Here is a 20,199-nt window from a genome sequence, read left to right as displayed (position 1 = left end):
CATACCAACCTCTCCACAACATAGCACATGTGACTATTTTGAATTTATGCTTCATAACAATGCACCAAGATGAATGCAAGCATCAGTTAATGGCAGGTTGGTTGTGAATCAAGGATCCCCCATTTATAAGGAAGATGCTTTAGCCACAGTGACTCCATCATCGTAGTGCATCGGTAAGTCAACATGCCCAGCCACATCAACTGTTCAAACATAGATCACAATCCATTGAAAAGAAAGACTTTTAAAAAATAGTTTTAATGAGAAAGGCTTAGCAAAGAGAATCATTTTATTTTTGAAAGTTATGTTGTTCAATTGTTACTTGCACAATAACACTTAGACACAAGTTTTAAGTATATTTTTCTCCATTCATTTTTAGTGAAAAAGCAAATTGAGCATAACGCTTGAATTCCAGAGAAAGCATATAAAGAAAAAAAAGTGAAATAATAAACAGGGCAGTTTTTAAATTATCTATGCATTACATAAATTGTACTTTGTAAACTGGTAACCAATTTATGTCTTTGGTCTCTCAACCACCCCTCCCTCGCAACTGAAATAATTTAGCAGTTCAACCTATCATCCCGCATTTCGAGTTGAAAAGCCACTTACAGAATTTGACAGCCATCCCAACCCCCATTAAAACCTTTGAAACCCAGAATTCTCCATCCCTCCACTGAGTATTTGGAAGCCTGGCCTCCCACCCTACCCCTGAGAGAATGTGTTTTACTTACACCTCCACCACCACCCCCTCCCCATCTACTTTCCCACTTCTCACTCCATCCCCCTTCCTGTCCCCCTCACTCCCTTTCTTGTATCCCTTCCTATTGCCACCTACTCTCCTTCTCCAACCTTTGTCGGATTTCCTTCTCTTGTCCCTCCCCTGTGCCCATTACCCACCTCCCTTAATAATTACAATAATTAGCAGATTTCCATTAACCCAAGTTAAAGTAATCCATTCCATTTGTAATTGCATGCACCTTAGTTTTGATTTAATCCACATTATGCAGTGCCATGGCTTTGCGAACAAGCCTTTCAGTCATTGGGGAGTTTGGCCTGAAAATGTCTCGCTCCACTAGTAAGCATCTGTTGGAGAAAGAAAACTTTAAAAGTCAGCAAATCGCACACTAAGCAGTCACGAGGTTTAGAGGAAGTCAGCAGGGATCCAAGTTCCACTTGGATACATGAAGACTCTGAAATTACAATCATTTTTCTAATTGCAGCATACTGTTCAAAGTGAAAAATAGGTAATTAGGATGAAATACAAAGTGTTAGGGTTATGCAAGCCTCCTTTCTCATGCAAATAGAGAGCAACTACTGTAATTTTACATTCAGGTGGTTACACCACAATGCATTATGGTGCCTCCTTCATATTACTGAATTGGACATCAAGCCATTATATTTTCCATGGTCTGTTCTGGGTGACCACAGTCAAACACTGGAGAGTTTTTAATTTTCCATTGTACCACAAGTATCTGTACCTGTCCATATGTGTGGATGCAAATCAGGGTTGCTCAAAAGCTTTTTGGAAGATCAAAGCCAGGAATCTTCTGCACTTGGACTTTCACAAGCTATTTGTTTGTGATTCCTGCGAATCCATCCAGCTTTCCAACCTTCATCAGCATTGAAGTTGCAACAAGTGTCTCTAATTTACATATAACTGTTTGCTATTTTGTTAAGTATGGAAATTTTCAAATTTCTAAAATTATTAAAAGGGAACAAGGAAGTGTTTTTGAATGATAAATCCAAGTTCCAGTATTCAAGTACAGTAGAAAGGCTTCCCTGATTATGGGAGCAATATTCAAGTCTTGGACAGACTTGAAGTTGATGAAATTATGGATAAGCAGAGCTGGTAACATTAAGAAAAGGTTAAAAATGTTGACCCGGATTTCGTGGTCAGCATGAAGCGATGACGCACACCACTGACCTTGAAGAAAGCAACCCACAAGATCTAGTGATCGCCATGGTGTGGATTTGCACTTTCCAGATGTCAGTTTGAACATGGCACCAAGTCAAGGGGATCTTGACGTGGCTAGCATTATGTCATCACGCAGGGGAAGCAGCCAATCACACTGAAGTATTCTCTCAGCCAGCAAGCCAAGTTAAAAGCACTAATTTTTCACTTTTACAGGAACATACATAGGAGATTAAAGTAAAAGCAAAATATTAAACATCTTTTTAAAAAATTCAAATACATGTCCTTTTTATTGAAATGTAAGCATTTGACATTCCACAAATATAAAATTAGTTTTTCAGGGCCAGTGAGGCTGTTTAGCAGTAACTATGAAATTACTACACTGTTAAACCCCAGTTATACCTCATTCAAGAAAGTGTAACATTGTCAAGGGTTTTTGAAGCAAAATTTTGTCGTACAGCCTGCCCTGATATGATAACCCACACAATTTTAGAAATGAGTGTAGGTTGAATTATTCTTTTTTGAAGTATGACTGCACGAGTGGATAAAAACCATTTAAACCCATTGTCCAGATATATTGTTGATTTTTAGGGAAGTGCTAATGATTGATCTAGACTTTTGAACTGCATAAGAAGCTACCACTGTTTGTGATAAACCTCAGAGCTAAGCTGATAACCATCAGTGAGTGACTGTCAGACTAGACAAGCTAAGACTCAATGGGGCAGAAAAACAGGATGCCCCAGCAAGATGTGTCCTAGGGATAAAGGAGAGTGAGAAAAGCATACATGAGGAGGGGCACAGCAGAGCAAGAGGAAAGAATAATTGGATCCACTGGGTTATGCAGCAAAGAAACAGGGGTATAAGCGAGAGGGAGTTTCTAATGAAAGGTGCGGAGATAGAAGAAAACGGAATGAGTACCTTAGCCTGAGCAAATGAATGCAAATGCTGGCTGGGGCCCAACACATGCCTTGCTATATTATCGTAACATGGACAGAGGGTAGAAGAGAAGTGAATGAGGGGGCAACACATGCTACTCCGCCAGTATCATTACAGGTAATGTTTGAACTTACTGCCTAAACGCTCATGTGTTGATCTTTGCTGAGTGACAAAAAAAAATTGCTACAACTAATTGGTATCAGGTCTGAATCCCTTGCACAAAAAAAAAAGTTTACAGGGTTTTCAATTGTGCATCTTATGGGGAAGTGTAGAATCACTGAGCAATTTCTGGATTTCTGCATTTAACTACACATGAGCAGACTCCAGAAGTTTTGATTGTTTCAGAGAAGTAATGATGGCAAGCAATGACAGTTTCGCTATCATTACTACTTCAAAATCTCGGCCATTATTTTCATCATGGGAAGAATGATATGTTTCACAAACTGAGATAAAGTGATTGGCATTCCTAACCTGTGACTCTTAGCTTGATAAACAATATTAAAAAAAACTTATAGTTCCTGTGAAAAGATCCATTCTTAAGACCTTTGATCAGATTTATTACTTAAATATAGTAATTTTGCAGTGCTTTGTACCTGTAATTAAAGAGACAAAAAGAAATGCAATGAAAGAAATGACCTGAGGGAACTCTGGATTGCACTGACATTCCAATTCCTACATCCTCAATAAGCATGACTGCTTTAATTCAACCCTAAATAAAGTTAGGTAAATCTGAAATAAATGATTAATTCTAACTCAGTTGCAAGATTTGGATCAGGGGATCAGAAATAGTGAAAAGGGTTAATTTGCTAACCATTTGCTTGTCAGACATGTTCAAATCTAAGCTAGACTGATGGGATGAAAATCTCCACTTTGCTAGTTGCAGAAATAACATTAATTTTGATATCATTAATCAAGTTCCCTGTGATTAGACGTACACAGCACCAAACTGCATGAAATTCAGCAAAAATTACCACTAATTTGACAAAATCTCAAGAGGACACAAGGATGACTTACGTAGAAAGTGGAATCAGTCAAATTAATGCCAAAACATCCCGCCAAGTTCTGACAGCATTCTTACTCCAAAAAGAACAACTGACTCCAATTCATGACTGGTGCAGTCGAAGCATTTTTCTGGGATATAGGTTGGTCATAGAATGGTTACAGCACAGAAGGCGGCCATTCAGCCCATCATGTCTGTGCCAGCTCTCTGCAACAGAAACTCAGCTATTCCCATTCCCTTGCCCTTTCCCTGTAGCCCTGCACATTTGTTCTCTTCAGATAATTATCCAATTCAGTTTTGAAAGCCACAATTGAATCTGCCTCCACCACACTGAGCTAGTGCATTCCAAATCCTAACCACTCGTGGCATAAAGAAAAATTTCCTCAGGTCACCTTTGTTTCATTGCTATTCATCTTAAATCTGTGCCCTCTTGTTCTCAACCCTTCTGCCAATGGGAACAGTTTCTCCCTATCTACTCTGTCCAGACCCATGATTTTGAACACCACTATCAAATATCCTCTCAATCCCTTCTTTAAGCAGAACTGTGCCAGCTTCGCCAAGCTATCCACACAACTGAAGTCGCTCATTCCGAGAATGATTCTAGTCAATCTTTTCTGTACCCTCTCTAATGAATTCACGTCCTTCCGAAAGTGTAGTGCCTAGAATTGGACACAATACTCCAGTTGAGGCCAAACCAATGTTTTATAAAGGTTCATCATAACTTCCCTGCCTTTATACTCTATTCCTCCATTTATGGAACGCAGGATCCTGTATGCTTTATTAACTAATCCCTCAACCTGCCCTGCTACCTTCAATGATTTGTGCACATAAACCCCCAGGTCCCTCTGCTCCTGTACCCCCTTTAGAATTGTGTCCTTTATTGCATAGTGCCGCTCCTTGTTCTTCCGACCAAAATGTACACTTCATGGCTTTAAATTTCATCTGCCACGTGTCTGCCCATTCCACCAGCCTGTCCTTTGTCCTCATCACAGTTCACAATACTTTCAAGTTTTGTGTCATCTGCAAATTTTGAAACTGTGTTCTGCACACCCAAGTCGAGGGCATTAATATAGATCACGAAAAGCAGCAGTCCTAATAGTGACCCCTGGGGAACCCCACTACACACCTTCCTCCAGTCCGAAATGCAACCATTCGCAACTACTCTCTGTCCTGTCACTCAACGAACTTCATATCCATGCTGCCATGGTCCATTTTATTTCATGGGCTTTAACTTTGCTGATAAGCCTGTTATGCGACACTTTATTAAACACCTTTTGGAAGTCCATGTACACCACATCAACCACATTACACTCATCAACCCTCTCCATTACCTCATCAAAAAAACTCAATTAAGTTAAACACGAATTGCCCTTCACAAATCCATGCTGGCATTCCTTAATTAATCCACATTTGTCCAAGTGACAGTGAATTTTATCCTAGATTATCATTTATTTATGTAGAGATACAGCACTGAAACAGGCCCTTCGGCCCACCGAGTCTGTGCTGACCAAGAACCACCCATTTATACTAATCCTAAATTAATCCCATATTCCCTACCACATCCCCACTATTCCCTTACCACCTACTGACACCAGGAGCAATTTACAATGGCCATTTTACCTATCAACCTGCAAGTCTTCGGCTGTGGGAGGAAACCGGAGCACCCGGCGGAAACCCACGGGGTCACAGGGAGAACTTGCAAACTCCACACAGGCCATACCCAGAACTGAACCCGGGTCACTAGAGCTGTGAGGCTGCGGTGCTAACCGCTGCGCCGCCCATTTCTAAAAGCTTTCCTGCCACTGAGGTTAAACTGACTGGCCTGTAGTTGCTGGGCTTATTTCTGCATCCTTTTTTGAACAAGGGAATAACATTGGTTATTCTCCAGTCCTCTGGCACCACCCTTGTATCTAAGGAAGATTGGAAGATTATGGCCAGCACCTCTGCAATTTACACCCTTACTTCCCTCTGTATCCTCAGATGCATCTGATCCAGTATAGAATCTCAGAATGTTTAAGGCACAGAAGAGGCTACTTGGCCCATCACGTCTGCTGGCTGAAAAACGATCCACCTATTCTAATCCCACCTTCCAGCATTTGGTCCATAGCCCTGCAGATTACGGCACTTGAGGTGTATATCCAGACTCCTTTTGAGTGAGTTGAGGGTCTCAGGCAGTGCTGGTGACTTAACTTTAACTACAGACAAACTTTCTAAAACCTCTACCAATTCCCAGCGTCTGAACTACCTTCTCTTTCACTATGACTTTGGCAGCATCTTCTTCCTTGGTAAAGACAGATGTAAAGTACTCATTTAGAACGTCAAATGGTGGTGGACAAATAAACAACTAACAGATGGAGGATCCATGAACATCCCATCCTCAATGATGGGGGAGCCCAGCACATCAGTGCAGAATATAAGACTGAAGCATTTGCAACCATCTTCAGCCAGAAGTGCCAGTGGATGATCCAGCTCAGCCTCCTCCTGAGGTCCCCAGCATCACAGATGCCAGTCTTCAGGCAATTTGATTCACTCCACTGATAAAGAAATGGCTAAAGGCATTGGATACGGCAAAGGCTATGGGTCCTGACAACATTCTGGCAATAGTACTGCAGACTTGTGCTGCAAAACTAGCCACGTCCCTAGCAAAGCTGTCCTAGTACAGCTACAACTGTGGTATTTACACAACAATGTGGAAAATTGCCCAGGTATGTCCTGTACACAAAAAGTAGGACAAATCGAACCCAGCCAATTACCACCCCATCAGTCTACTCTCGAGCATCAAAGTGATGGAAGGTGTCATCAACAGTACTATCAAGTGGCACTTGCTCATCAATAATCTGCTCAGCAATACTCAGTTTGGGGTCCGCCAGGGCCACAGCTCCTGACCTCATTACAGCCTCGATCCAAACATTGACAGAAGAGCTGAATGCAAGAGGTAAGGGGAGAGTGACTGCACTTGACATCAAGACAACATTTGACCGAGTATAGCATCAAGGAGCCCGAGCAAAACTGAAGTCAATGGGACTCAGGTGAAAACTTTCCACTGGTTGAAGTCATACCTAGCACAAGGGAAGAGCGTTCTTGTTGTTGGAGGTGAATCATCTCAGTCCCAGGCCATCACTGCAGGAGTTCCTCAGGGTAGTGTCCTAGGCCCAATTATCTTCAGCTGCTTCATCAATGACCTTTCCTCCATCAGAATGTTAGAAGTAGGGATGCTCGCTGATGATTGCACAATATTCAGCACCAGTCGTGGCTCCTCAGATACTGAGGCAGTCTGTGTCCATATGCAGCAAGACTTGGACAATATTTAGGCTTGGGCTGATAAGTAGCAAGTAACATTCGCACCACGCAAGTACCAGGCAATGAAGATCTCCAACGAGAGAGAATCCAACTATCTCCCCTTGACATTCAATGGCATTATCATTGTTGAATCCCCACAATCAACATCCTGGGGGTTACCATTGACCAGAAACTGAACTGGGCCAGCCATATAAGTACTGTGGCTACAGAGCAGGTCAGAGGCTGGGAATTCTGCAGTGAGTAACTCACCCCCTGACTCCCCAGAGCCTGTCCACCATCTACAACGTACAAGTCAGGAGTGTGATGGAATACTCTTCACTTGCCTGGATGAGTGCAGTTCCAACAACACTCGGGAAGCTTGACACCATCCAGGAAAAAGCAGCCCACTTGATTGGCACCCCGTCCACCACCTTCAACATTCAGTCCCTCCACCTCCAATGCACAGTAGCAGTGTGTACCATCTGCAAGATGTACTGCAGCAACTCACCAAGGCTCCTTTGAGAGCACCTTCCAAACCCTAGAAGGACAAGGGCTGCAGATGCATGGGAATACCACCACCCTGCAAGTCACACACCATCCTAACTTCAAATTATATCGCCGTTCCTTCACTATCGCTGGGTCAAAATCCTGGACTCCCTTCCGAACAGCCCTGTGGGTGTACCTACCTCACATGGACTGCAGCGGTTCAAGAAGGCAGCTTATCACTTCCTTCTCAAGAGCAATTAGGGATGTGCAATAAATGCTGGCCTGGCCAGCGATGCCCACATCCCATGAAAAAATAAAAAAACGCCCCACTCCTCCTCTTACCAGCCCTTTACCATTTATGTGTCTATTATAGACTTCTGGGGTGGAATCTTAGCATTGCTGAGGTGTTCCCAAAAGCAGGACCGGAAGTTGTTGTAACTTCCACAAATCCCCATTCCCATGTAAATTAGTCATGTGGTGACAGGCATGGGGAACAAGCGAGATCATGCAGCGGGGGCCGCCGTCACTGCCCCAAGCACATGATCACCACAGATAGAAAACATTCTGTGCTTGCAGCCTCAAGGAGCAGCAGCAGCCTTCCTTCCATGTAAGTATCTTCAGAATAACTTCAATTGAAGCTTTTACATCAATCAAAATGTTTTGCCTCCCTTATTTTGTAAAAGTCACCACCAACGTCACATCATTTATTTTCCCTGCAGCAAAAGGGAAGATGTCAGCCAGTACCCTCAATTTACCCCACAGCTACCTGTCGTCGACAGCACTCATCCCTCCCTTTAAGCCCTTGTCAAATATCTTCACACTGTGCTGATTTAATCCACCAACCACCCCCACAGCCGACGAAATGCATCTTCATTATCAACCATTCAACAACCTGGACGCTCCACTCCACCCTGCCCTTCTCCATGCACCTGATCAACTCCACCCTTCCCTCTCCGTCTACCCTCTCCTGCACCTCCATGTAGCGCCTGCCCATGCCATTGCCACCATCCCAAGATGATTCACCCTTGCTGGTGCTGAGCCTGAAGGTAAACATCCATTCCAATGCTGGAATTAGTTTAGCAACTGAGTGACAGAGAGAAGAGCATAGTCCTGAGACTCAGCTGCACAAATCCAACTGTTGCCTGCCACATTGAATCATTCCTGAACTGGGTGGCATGGGAATATTGCTCACTATTTACTTCACCTGGCAGTTAGGACAAAATTATAATTATGTATAGGGTAATGAGTATTCATGTTATTTACATGAATGCAAAGCTGCAATCCAACACCGTGCTGGGGGAACCCTAGAACATCACAAACCTGCCACTGACCTAATTCCTCTAAAGTATCCTGCCATCGATAATACACAAACACCTCCCACCTCATTATATCACCCTGCACACTACCAAATCCACCACAGTGGACAGCATAAAATTCCACCCCCACCCCCGCTTTCTTTTTCTGTTAGCTATTAGTCTCTTCTCACACTCTTTGCTTCTCATTTCTTTTTTCCAATTCCCCTTTGAACTTTATATATTCAGCTTGGTTCTCAATTGTATTATTAATTGGATGCAGAAAATAAATCAAATAGTTGCAAGGAAGAACATATTCTTGGAAGTAAAAACCTGGAAATTAGTGATTGTAGTCAACTTGTATACATTTAAATAAAATTCCTCTTTCTGCAAGCACCACTCTATTTAAAACAAACATAGGAATTCTAACTTAGTGTTCAGGCAGTTACATTACTTTGTGATTTACAGGCAATCGGGAATTTGAGCTGCAAAGTGAAGAACTTCATTCTTGTTTAACAGACAGACGTCCATTCAGCAAAATGAGGAAGCCAATCACAGTCTCTGAGCCACAACTCTATTATTGACAATAGATAGTTCAGTCCAAATATCAGTTCCCACTCTTCCATTCTGGACTAACTCTCTATCCACAGGCAACTCCCCCACTGGCCAAAAACCCAGCCTTTAAATGCAAAACTGTATTGAGCATCATCTGCTCTCTATTAACATTGAAATGAGTCCTGTTTAATTAAAGGGACCAGCATTTTCAATATTGTCATTGTTAACTGCCAGCACACATAAGTTCTTTGTTATGTTATAACATTACTGCAGCCCCATTGACATTTTTTCTCATAATCCTGGGGCACAGAAAAAACAAAGAATATTTAGTACGGTAAAAGAAATAGTTTTAAAAATGGTGTTTTAAACTGGGTTGAACTCTGGGAAAACAGTAAGACTAAATGCTAAGCAACCTGCAAAGTTCTGACAGCATTCTTACTCCAAAAGGAGCAACTAGTTCCAATTCGTGACTGGTGCTAGTAAATATAGGTTACAAAAATCACAAGCCTAGTGGTAATGGGCTTGAATTTCCACTGTCCTGGCAAATTCTTGCCTTAGATTAGGCAAGTGTGAGGTGGAAGCCCTGGGAAATAGGCTGGGATCTAGATATGCTGGATTCCTGTCTCTGCTCCAGATTTCCAGGGAGCCTTGTTTGGAGCAGAAATTCTGGCAACTTCAAAAGAGGTCACCTGCTTTGGAGGGGTTATGACTAGGAGGAGACTCCTAGGTTGGGAATTCACTGACAGAGCAATATACTGAGAGATAAGGTAGAACAGCCTGCCAACCAGCAATAAAGTAACCCATCTGGGGGCCCAGGGCCAATCTGAGCCTCACTTTGCTCTCATTCTGGGCCATAGTGCTGGTGGACAGCTGGCTTGTCCTGCATTTCCTGCCCCCTTTCTCATGAGTGCAAGAAACATACGCTTTAGGAGGTGCAGGCGCCTGGTGGTAATAATTGAATAGGGTGATCTCCCTCTAGCCTCATTTACCTGGCAGGGTCAGAAATGGAGGTTATCAATGGGTACATTGTGGCACTTATGCAGGCTGTCAATTCTGTACATTATTGGGGTTAACATGCAACTTACACTCTGGGTAAAATGAATAAGAGTGGGAGAGATTCAAAGGAATGTTACTTTCATCCGATGTCTGACTTTTTTTAAGGCTGGGAACAGTAAAGGAATAACCAGCTTACAAGCATGTTTTTTGGTCCTATAATTATCATTTGTTCTTTTCGTATGCCTGTTTAAGGTAATTGGCACCTGAAAAGTGAATCCTTGTAAGAAAGCCTTGCTTTTATATCACACCTTTCAAAACCACTGGACATCCCAAAGTGCTTTACAGCCAGTAAAGTACTTTTGAAATGTAGTCTCTGTTGTAATGTAGGAAACACAGCAGTCAATTTGTGCACAGCAAGCTCCCATAAGCAGCAATATGATAATGACTAGATAATCTGTTTTTGTGATGTTAAGGGATAAATATTGGTCATGACACCAGGGAGAATTCCCCTACTCTTCAAAATATGCCATGGGATCTTTAACCTCTACCAGAGAGAGCAGATGAGGCTTTGCTTTAATGTCTCATCCAAAACACAGCACCTCCAGCAGTACAGCACTCACTCAGTACTGCACTGAAGTGCGGGCCAGATTTTTGTGCTCAAGTCCTGGAGTGGGACTTGAACCCAGCACCTCTGAATTGTGAAAAGTGACAACTGTGACAACTGAGCCACAACTGACAGCAGCAAGTTTATCAAACTTAGTGAATATTTTTTTTTTTTGACACCCAAATCAGAAGGAAATAGAAGGAAACTCCAGAAAGGTTAGGAAAGGTTCAGGATAGTTTATAATGCCAGTCCTCTACAGTGCATTAATGTTACCAGTGGAAGTTCAGAAAGCAAGTTCAAACAGTCCAATCAGATATAGGCACATATTTAAATTTATCATTTGTCTCAAATGGTTCATGTATCTGAGAAGGTAGGACCAGAAATTAATAAGGGCTATCGAATGAAACTTGCAAAGTTAGTTGCATCAGGAAGAGAAGCAAATGGTGGAGGGAAAGAAAGAAGGAATATTATGTTATGAACAGAAATCAACTCCACAAGTGGCTCCAGAGGCAAATACAAGTGTGGCAAAACTGCTCAGCTCCACTACCCTGACCCAGATGGACATGGATATATGAAATACAGGAAGAATAGGGACATATTTAGTAGCTTATCAGCACTACACAAAGATTTTGAACATATTTGGATAGATCTGTTATTCAAAACTGTTAGCAAGTCACCTGTATAAATGAATAGTTTTGCCAACTTATGCAATCTTGTATGATGAGCTGATCCTTGTGTTGTATTAAGTAGAGCCCAGCTGACAAGGAGTTACTGTGGTTTACCTAAACTCTGCTGGAATTTGCAAATGTTGAACATGGTCAGTTGATGATATTTACTCATGTTCTCCTTAATGCTCAATTTGATGGTGTATTAATCATGTTCTTATAGATGTGTTAATAGATTCATGCTGCATCTACATCTGATTTCATTTTTGGTGACCCTGGCAGTGAGTGATTTCACTAATTTACTCCGTAATATGCGGTGTTCTACTTACAATTGAATTGGACAACTTAATATAATTTGAACTGGTGAGTTCATACGAACATACGAATTAGGAGCAGAAGTAGGCCATTTGGCCCCTCAAGCCTGCTCTGCCATTCAATAAGATCATGGTTGATCGGTTTGTGTTTCGAATTCCACACTCCCATCTACCCCTGATACCCCTTGATTCCATTGCCTAACAAGAATCTATCTACCTCCGACTTAAAAATATTCAATGACCCCGCCTCCACCACCTTCTGAGGCAGAGAGTTCCAAAGTCACACAACCCTCAGAGAAAAAAATTCTCCTCATCTCTGTCCTAAAATGTCAACCCCTAATTTTAAAACTCACCCACAAGAGGAAACATCCACCTTGTCAAAAACATTCAGGGTCTTATAAACTTCAATCAAGTCTCCCCTGACTCTTCTAAAATCCAGCGAAAACAAGCCCAGTCTGTCCCACCTTTCATCATAAAGCAACCTGTTCATTCCAGGTTTCAATCTAGTAAACCTCCTCTGAATCACCTCCAGCGCAATTATATCCTTTCTTGACGGAGACCAAAACTGCACACAATATTCGAGATGTGGTCTCACCAATGCCCTGTATAACTGAAACATAACATTCTTACTTTTATTTTCAATGCCTCTCGTAATAAAGGATAGCATTCCATTAGCCTTCTTTATTACTTGCTGTACTTGCATACTAACTGCTTGTGACGCCTGCACTAGCACACCTATGTGCCTCTGCACCTTGGAATTTTGCAGTTATTCTCCATTTAAGAAATACTCTGCTTTATTATTCTTCCTGCTAAAGTGAACTTCACATTTTCCCACATTATACTCCATCTGTCAGATTTTTGCTGACTCACTCAACTTATCTATATTGGTCTGCAACCTCCTTATGGCCTCTTCATAACATACTATCCTACCTATCTTTGAGTCATCTGCAAATTTAGCTACCATGCCATTGCTCCCCTCATCTAAGTAATTGATATAAATTATAAAAAGTTGAGGCCCCAGCCCAGACCCTTGCGGGACTTCACTCGTCACATCCTGCCAATTGGAAAATGACCCATTTATGCATATTCTGTTTTCTGCCAGCCAGCCAATCTTCTATCCATGCTTATATGTTACCCCCTACACCATGAGCTTCTACTTCGCACAAACACCTTTAATGTGGCACCTTGTCAAATGCCTTCTGGAAATCCAAGTACAATATGTCAACAGGCTTCCCTTTATCCACAGCACATGTCAGTCCTTCAAAGAACTCCAACAAGTTGGTTAAACATGATTTCCCTTTCACAAAAGCATGCTGACTATTCTCGATTACCGTGAGTTTTTCTAAGTGCCCAGCTGCAACCTCCTTAATGATCGATTCTAACACCTTCTCCATGATAGATGTCAAGCTAACTGGCCTATAGTTACCTGTTCTCTGTCTCCCCCACTTCTTGAATACTTCTAGTATTTGCTACTTTCCAGTCTGATGGAACATTTCCAGAATCTAGTGAATTTTGAAAAATTAACACCAACGCATCTACTACCTCATTAGCCACCTCTTTTAAGACCCTAGGATGAAGTCCATCAGGACCCAGGGACTTGTCAGTCTGCAGCTCCATCAGTTTGCTCAGTACCATTTCCCTAGTGATTATAATTTCACCAAGTTCCTCTCTTCCTTCCACTTCCTGATTTACAGCTATTACCGGAATGTTTTTTGTATCCTCAATAGTGAAGACAGAAGCAAAATATTTGTTTATTTCATCCACCATTTCCTTATTGTCTACTATTAGCTCCCCATTCTCACTCTCCAGAGGATCAACACTCACTTTACTTACTCTTTTCTTTTTCAAATACCTGTAGAAACTCTTGCTATCCATTTTTGACCATTTCTAGCTAGCTTCTTTTCATACTCTAATTTCATTCTCCAGATTAACCTTTTAGTCATTCTCTGCTGCTCTTTATATTCTGACCAATCGTTTGAACTGCCACTGCACAATTGTTTGCCTTTTCCTCAAGTTTGATGCTTTCTTTAACTTCTTTAGTTAACCGTGGATGATGGGTCCCCCACTTAGAATTTTTCTTTATAGTAAGAATATACTTATTCTGAGTATTCTAAAATATCCCCTTAAATGTCTGCCACTGCTTCTCTATTGATCTATCTCCAAGCCTAGTAACCCAGTTCACTTCAGCTAGTTCAGTTTTCATGCCCACATAGTTGCCCTTATTCAAGTTTAATATACTACCGTTAGACCCACTCTTCTCTCTTTCAAACTGAATGTAAAATGCAATTATATTGTGGTCACTGCTACCTGGAGGTGCCCTTACTCGGAGGTCATTAATCCTGTCACATTACACAATATAAAGTCTAATATAACCTGCTTTCTGGTTGGTTCCAGAATGTGCTGCTCTAAGAAACTATCTCGAAGTTCAAGTTTGTTCAAATGAGCTAACCTTCAGGCATCTAATAATCCTTACACAAGAGATCTCCAATTTTATTCTCTGAGGTGGAGTTATGAATAAGAGGTTAAAAAATCATCTGACAATACTCGTTATATGGTTTATGTATCTACTGACAACCGTTGTTCTTACAATACTATCAGACAGCAGTTACTAAATAAAGCTTGCTCAAGCCATTTTCAGTCAGGAGAAAGGGTAGTGGAAGCAGCTTTAATAATAACTTTCAAAAAGGGGATTGCATAGATACTTGAGAAGGAAAAATTGGTTGGGATACCGGGATAGAGCAGGGGAGTGGGACTAATTGGATAGCTCTTTCAAACAGCCATTACAGGCACGATTGGCCAAATGACCTTCTATTCTGCAAGATTCTATGCTTCTATTTAATACACATCCCAATGTTTACATGTTTAGACTGGATTCCACATCTCATATTCTATCTAGCTCAGTATCTATTTCATGTGATCAGGTAGTTCAAATGAACAATGGGCTGAATATTTGAATCCGGACGGGATGGGGATGAGAGGAGGATTGGATAGAATTTCACACAAGCCATCATGTTGGTTCGGCGCCACGATCCCAACCCCGAGCCATTTTTAAAATGGCTGGGTTGGGTTTGGAACATTTACTTGCCAGCAAGTGGGGGATAGCCAATTGTGCGCCCTTTCCCGCGCCAATGGGGTTTCTCCATTGGCCCTCCAGTCTCGGGAGCCCATCTGCCGACCTTAATTGGAAGGTGAGCTACTCCTTGGTCATTAATTTCCTGATGTTTTGAAAATAGATGTGGGTGTGTCAGGCCCACATTATGTCCTCCATACCTGGATGTTTTCCCGATGTCAGGGTCCTGACCCCAGAGTAAAAATACGACCCATGTTTCTACTGTCTCTGTGCAGGCACAGTGAATGCCTTTTTGAATGTTCTATCTCAGAACAAATAGTCCAGTTATGCTGCCCTGCAACACAAGCTGGATCAGTGAACATCAGAATGAACCATACCACCAAAGTGCCATTTGCCATTGTAAACGTGCTTGAAATGAATGAATATCTGTCCCATCTGGCTGGGCTGGTTGGAAATCCAGATATCAAAGGTAACTTCCAATTGCATCAGTCCACCCTGGTAATGGTGTGGTTATTTCACCACCACCCGACCTCCCCCAGCCCCCACCTGTAAAAGGCGACATACTGTTGAGCAGAAACGTTAGCACATACCTGGCTAGTTTCTGGTGAGCTCTGCTGTCTGATTTTAAAGCAGCATGGATCAGCAACAGGTTAAAGATATCTCTCTGCAAGAAACAAAGATAGTTTAAAGAAATTAGATTACATGCAGTGAAATAAATCCCAATATCACAATTGTGTTCAAATTACATGGTACAATATCATAACACAGAAGTCTGCCATCAGTTCCTGCTTGTCAGGGTACTTCCCATCAATAATAGAAGAAAAATGTTTGTTGAAACATTGAGGGAAAAAAAATGTCCACTAAGTCCTTCAATATATTCTCGAGAACAGTACAGGATGAAGTAGCTCATCTCAGTGTCAGCTGATATTAGCAAATAGCTCAAGTGAGCTTTCAAGGTTTACAAGTCCACCTCAACTATTCCTGCAGTCCAGCACCACTGCATTGTTCAATATTCTTTCATTCAAAGAGTCTCTCAACTGTCCATCCAATGCCTCATGGATAGATGCACTGCTCAGTTAACACTAAGTCATACAGACGACAAGGCCCATTCCTAGACTGTATTGAAATCAGTGATCTCAGCTGAGGCAGGACCATATGCTGAAAATTAATTTAGAATTCTATATAACTCACTGTAAATGCTGCTCCCTGGGTGCACTGCCTCATGAATTGGGAAGGAGCGCGTTGGAAACCTAGGGTGTTCTCGTTAGAAAATGTTCAAGTTTTACATTAAAAATGGTTTCTTCCAGTTCATTCCAAACATTTTAACGTCATAAGGCTAGATTTTCAATCTAAATAACTGTAGCGGAAATAAATGCTGCTTGGGGTTCATACGAACCAGGACTTCACTTTTGAAGCTACTTAAACAGCCATGTTCCTCCCCTTAAAGGCATTCTTTTCCCTCTAATCCTGAGTGGTACTGTTCTCCCTTCAGTGCATAACGTCACTTGTCAGGCAAACCCCACCTGCCAAGACTTAGGCACACATTATTTCACCACATGAACATTATAACAAAAAATTGCAATCTCTGACTGGAAGGACATTTGCATAATACAAGACAATGTGGAAAAAAAGGGAGCCAGTCCCTGTTTCTCCAATACATAGAAGTGGTCAAAACAGTTCTAGTCACATATCTAGCTGGCTGGAGTTTTTGGATTTGAACTTCCAACAAAGGATGTTGAAGAGACTGTTCCATATAAGGAGCTACTTACATGACTAACCTGCTGAACACCGTGGGAGCTTTTTGAATTTTAAACTCCCAAACAGGAGACAACCACCGTGTGCTCATAGACTGAGAACATCTCCTCTCCTGCCTGCCTGCCTTCATCTCTTCCCACGGAACTGAATCTTGTGAAAACACGTGAAACTAAAAGAGAGAAAGATTTCCTACGTGAACAAGGTTAAGATGATGACTGGGCCCCGAGGCGCAGGACCATATCTTCAATCAAGGACTACAGCAAGCTTGAGAAACAGTAACAAGAAATTGCCTCAAACTGTTCGACTTATCTTTTCTTCTGCTCTTTTCTGTCCCTATTTTGCAGGTGCATGCTATCGTGAGCGCGTCGTATATCTGTAGGCGTGCACTGTATTAAAGTTTGAGTTTAAGGTTTAATAAATTAAATCTTTCTGCTTTAAACCAAAGAAAACCTGTTTGTGCTCAGTTCTTTGCCTTCTAATTGGAAACTGTGAACAAGGATTCACAAAAAGGGATCTCAAAACACAGTGTGTTTAAAATTAAACCCTGTTACAATAAGACCAGGTAAAGACAGCCGAAGATCCCGAGAACATTGCTCACCTGGTCATAACACACTCTTCATACACCCCAGTTAATGGAGGCACTCCACTCTCTCCAGTTCAGAGGTACTCTCTATTCCTAAAGACCTTCTCCAGATGTAGCTCAAAGCTTACACTGCTATTCCTCTCTGGGAGCAGTCTTTGTGCTCAAGAGGAAATTCCAGATTTAAGGTCAAACTGGGAATTTCCATACAGCATACAGTCTGCTTCTGAAGTGAAGCAGCAGAATCAGCTACAAGCTGCAGCCAGAGCCAGTGGCACAATCAAGGTATAGAATAGCATGAATTTTCAGTCAGATCCCTTGGGGTAGCTCATATGCCACTCAGAGATAAAAAGCATATAGCTTTGTGTACAGTGCATAAACTTGGTTACAGCCTTGTAGAAAGCTACAATTACTTTCAGTGCCACTGGGCTAGGGAGGAGAACAATCAGCCAGTCTTTGCATTCCTGTGATTTCTATCCAGTAACTATGTGTTCTTCTTCTTCTTTGGGCCTCCTTATCTCGAGAGACAATGGATACTGTGTAGACCTGACTATAGTCACTTCCAAAAACCCTGCCATTATACAATGGGAGTGAAATTCTACTTCAGTGACAGTGAGAAATGAGCAATAGAGAATTGACAGTGCGATTTGCAAATTGGTCGGGGTATATAATTGGTTGTTGATTTGCTATCACCTGTTTTAGCCGACTGCTGAAGTTGAGTTTAACTCTCAATGCTTGGGGTCAGACCCGAAGACTAATGACTGGAGCAAAAAACTGGTAACTTGAGAAAGGTTTGGGAAGGCTGCTGACAGTATGAAATAGCAGTTTACACCCCTTCAGGAGAGATGGGGGTGGGGGGGAATAGAATATGGAAATAGATTCAAAGTTTAAAAAAAAAAGGAATACCAAACAAATATAAAAAGACTACATAAATCTGGGAGGTTTTTATTTCTTGGCAATATGAAGGACATTCTCCACAACTCCAGTGTGTAGTCTTCATTTTGGGATGTGGTTTTCACTTCAAGCAATGCACACACAATAAAGCAAACGAATGCTTTAATTGGACTAATGAAGATTCCTTAAACTAAGGGAATTGCTGGAATGACACTGAGTAGTGGTAACACTCATTTTTAAAAGAACCATATAGATCAGGATTTTTTTAAAATGAGAAAGGTTACTGCAGCACAACATTAAATGCAAGTTGGAATACCTCAAGCTGCTGAGAGTTCTGGGACAGGATTTTCGAAGGCAGAAGGCAGTAGCACCAGAGACGGGCAGGCCCAGAATTTCGTGTCGCCAACTGACAAGCCAGTTTGTTGGTACCATCCTTCCCCCGAGCTGCTTCTGGAAAGGCCGGGTCGGGGAAGGAATGGCTACCTGCCTGCAAATGGCGGATAGCCAATTGTGGTAAGGCCCTTCTTACGCACTGACTGGAATTTTCCAGTCAGTAGGCAGGCCTCACACTGCGGCCGAAACATAGCCAGTGAGAGGAGGCGGTCTCCAGGTGGGAGACGGTGGGGGAAGGCAGCACTTCATCCCACAAGTGTCACCCCACACCCCGCACCCACCATGGTCCTCAGGCTACAGTTACAGCTGCTGGCCATCCAATGGAAGGATTTCCTCCAGCCTTGGGGAGCCGCCAACCATCCTTAATTGGTCAGCTCACCAAAAAAATTATTCCTGAGACATTTGATCCTGATGTCGGGGTCCCGACCCTAAAACAGAAAATCCAGTCCCTGATCTCAAAATGTAAAGGAGAAAGCAAACAATAGATATAATTTAAGAACATCTGCTTTAATGTAAGTGAAAATAAGTTGAATTCAATTTAGAAGAACGCTGATTCCTTTAACTTAGGTTGTCCAATCAAATCTGGAGTTTAGATTACTAAAGCAATGCTTTTAATTCTGGCTAATTTACTGACAGTAAATTTGATTGTGTGAGACTAGATATATTGTCATAACAGATAGGTAAGCCCTTTCAGCACATATACTCAATAGTGCTAATGCCAAGGCTGGGTATGTTTACAATCTGTTTATAGATCGATTTTTGGTTGTGTTTACTCTCCATAATGCAAGTTCGAAAACACAATAAACTGAGCACTGGAGTGATACAGTGACTTAGTCACCATATGATCTGAATCCATGATTTTCCACTTGGACTTGCTAAAAAAGAGGAAGAACATATAAGAGAGTTTCACCCTCTCCTTAATAAACCCATGACTTTCCAGGTGAGTATTAATTGTATCCTGTATTAAGGCCTCTGGGACACTTATCATTACCATTGTCTTTGGCCCCTCCACAATTATCTTTCCTTAGACATCGACTTTGTCCCTCTCCTGGCAAATGTCTGAGGTTGAAATAGACCATTCGCAGTCCTGGTGTTGTCTTTGATCTTGAGATGAACTACCGACCACATATCCATTCCATTATCAAGAGCAGAGCGGCGCAGTGGTTAGCACCGCAGCCTCACAGCTCCAGGGACCCGGGTTCGATTCTGGGTACTGCCTGTGCGGAGTTTGCAAGTTCTCCCTGTGTCTGCGTGGGTTTCCTCCGGGTGCTCCGGTTTCCTCCCACATGCCAAAGACTTGCAGGTTGATAGGTTAATTGGCCATTATAAATTGCCCCTAGTATAGGTAGGTGGTAGGGAAATATATAGGGACAGGTGGGGATGTGATAGGAATATGGGATTAGTGTAGGATTAGTATAAATGGGTGGTTGATGGTCGGCACAGACTCGGTGGGCCGAAGGGCCTGTTTCAG

The 20,199-nt window shown here is 42.0% G+C and overlaps 1 protein-coding gene across 3 annotated transcripts in view; it reads right to left on the bottom strand.

The window, feature by feature from the left end:
* Positions 1-269: 269 nt before the first annotated feature.
* The window catches only part of LOC137379639 (tetratricopeptide repeat protein 38-like), a 194,469-nt gene continuing 174,539 nt past the window's right edge, over positions 270-20,199 (bottom strand). For all 3 annotated transcript variants that reach the window (XM_068050754.1, XM_068050755.1, XM_068050753.1), the window contains 2 exons: positions 15,697-15,770; positions 270-1,080 (listed from right to left, as the gene is read on the bottom strand). In XM_068050754.1, coding sequence (XP_067906855.1) covers positions 987-1,080; positions 15,697-15,770 — 168 coding nt within the window. In that variant the 3' untranslated portion in view covers positions 270-986. The remainder of the gene's footprint in view (positions 1,081-15,696; positions 15,771-20,199) is intronic.

Source organism: Heterodontus francisci, chromosome 18 (genome assembly GCF_036365525.1).
Source record: "Heterodontus francisci isolate sHetFra1 chromosome 18, sHetFra1.hap1, whole genome shotgun sequence".
NCBI lineage: Eukaryota > Metazoa > Chordata > Chondrichthyes > Heterodontiformes > Heterodontidae > Heterodontus > Heterodontus francisci.
The sequence above is the reverse complement of the archived record's forward strand: the minus strand, read 5'-3'. Positions and strand labels throughout refer to the sequence as shown.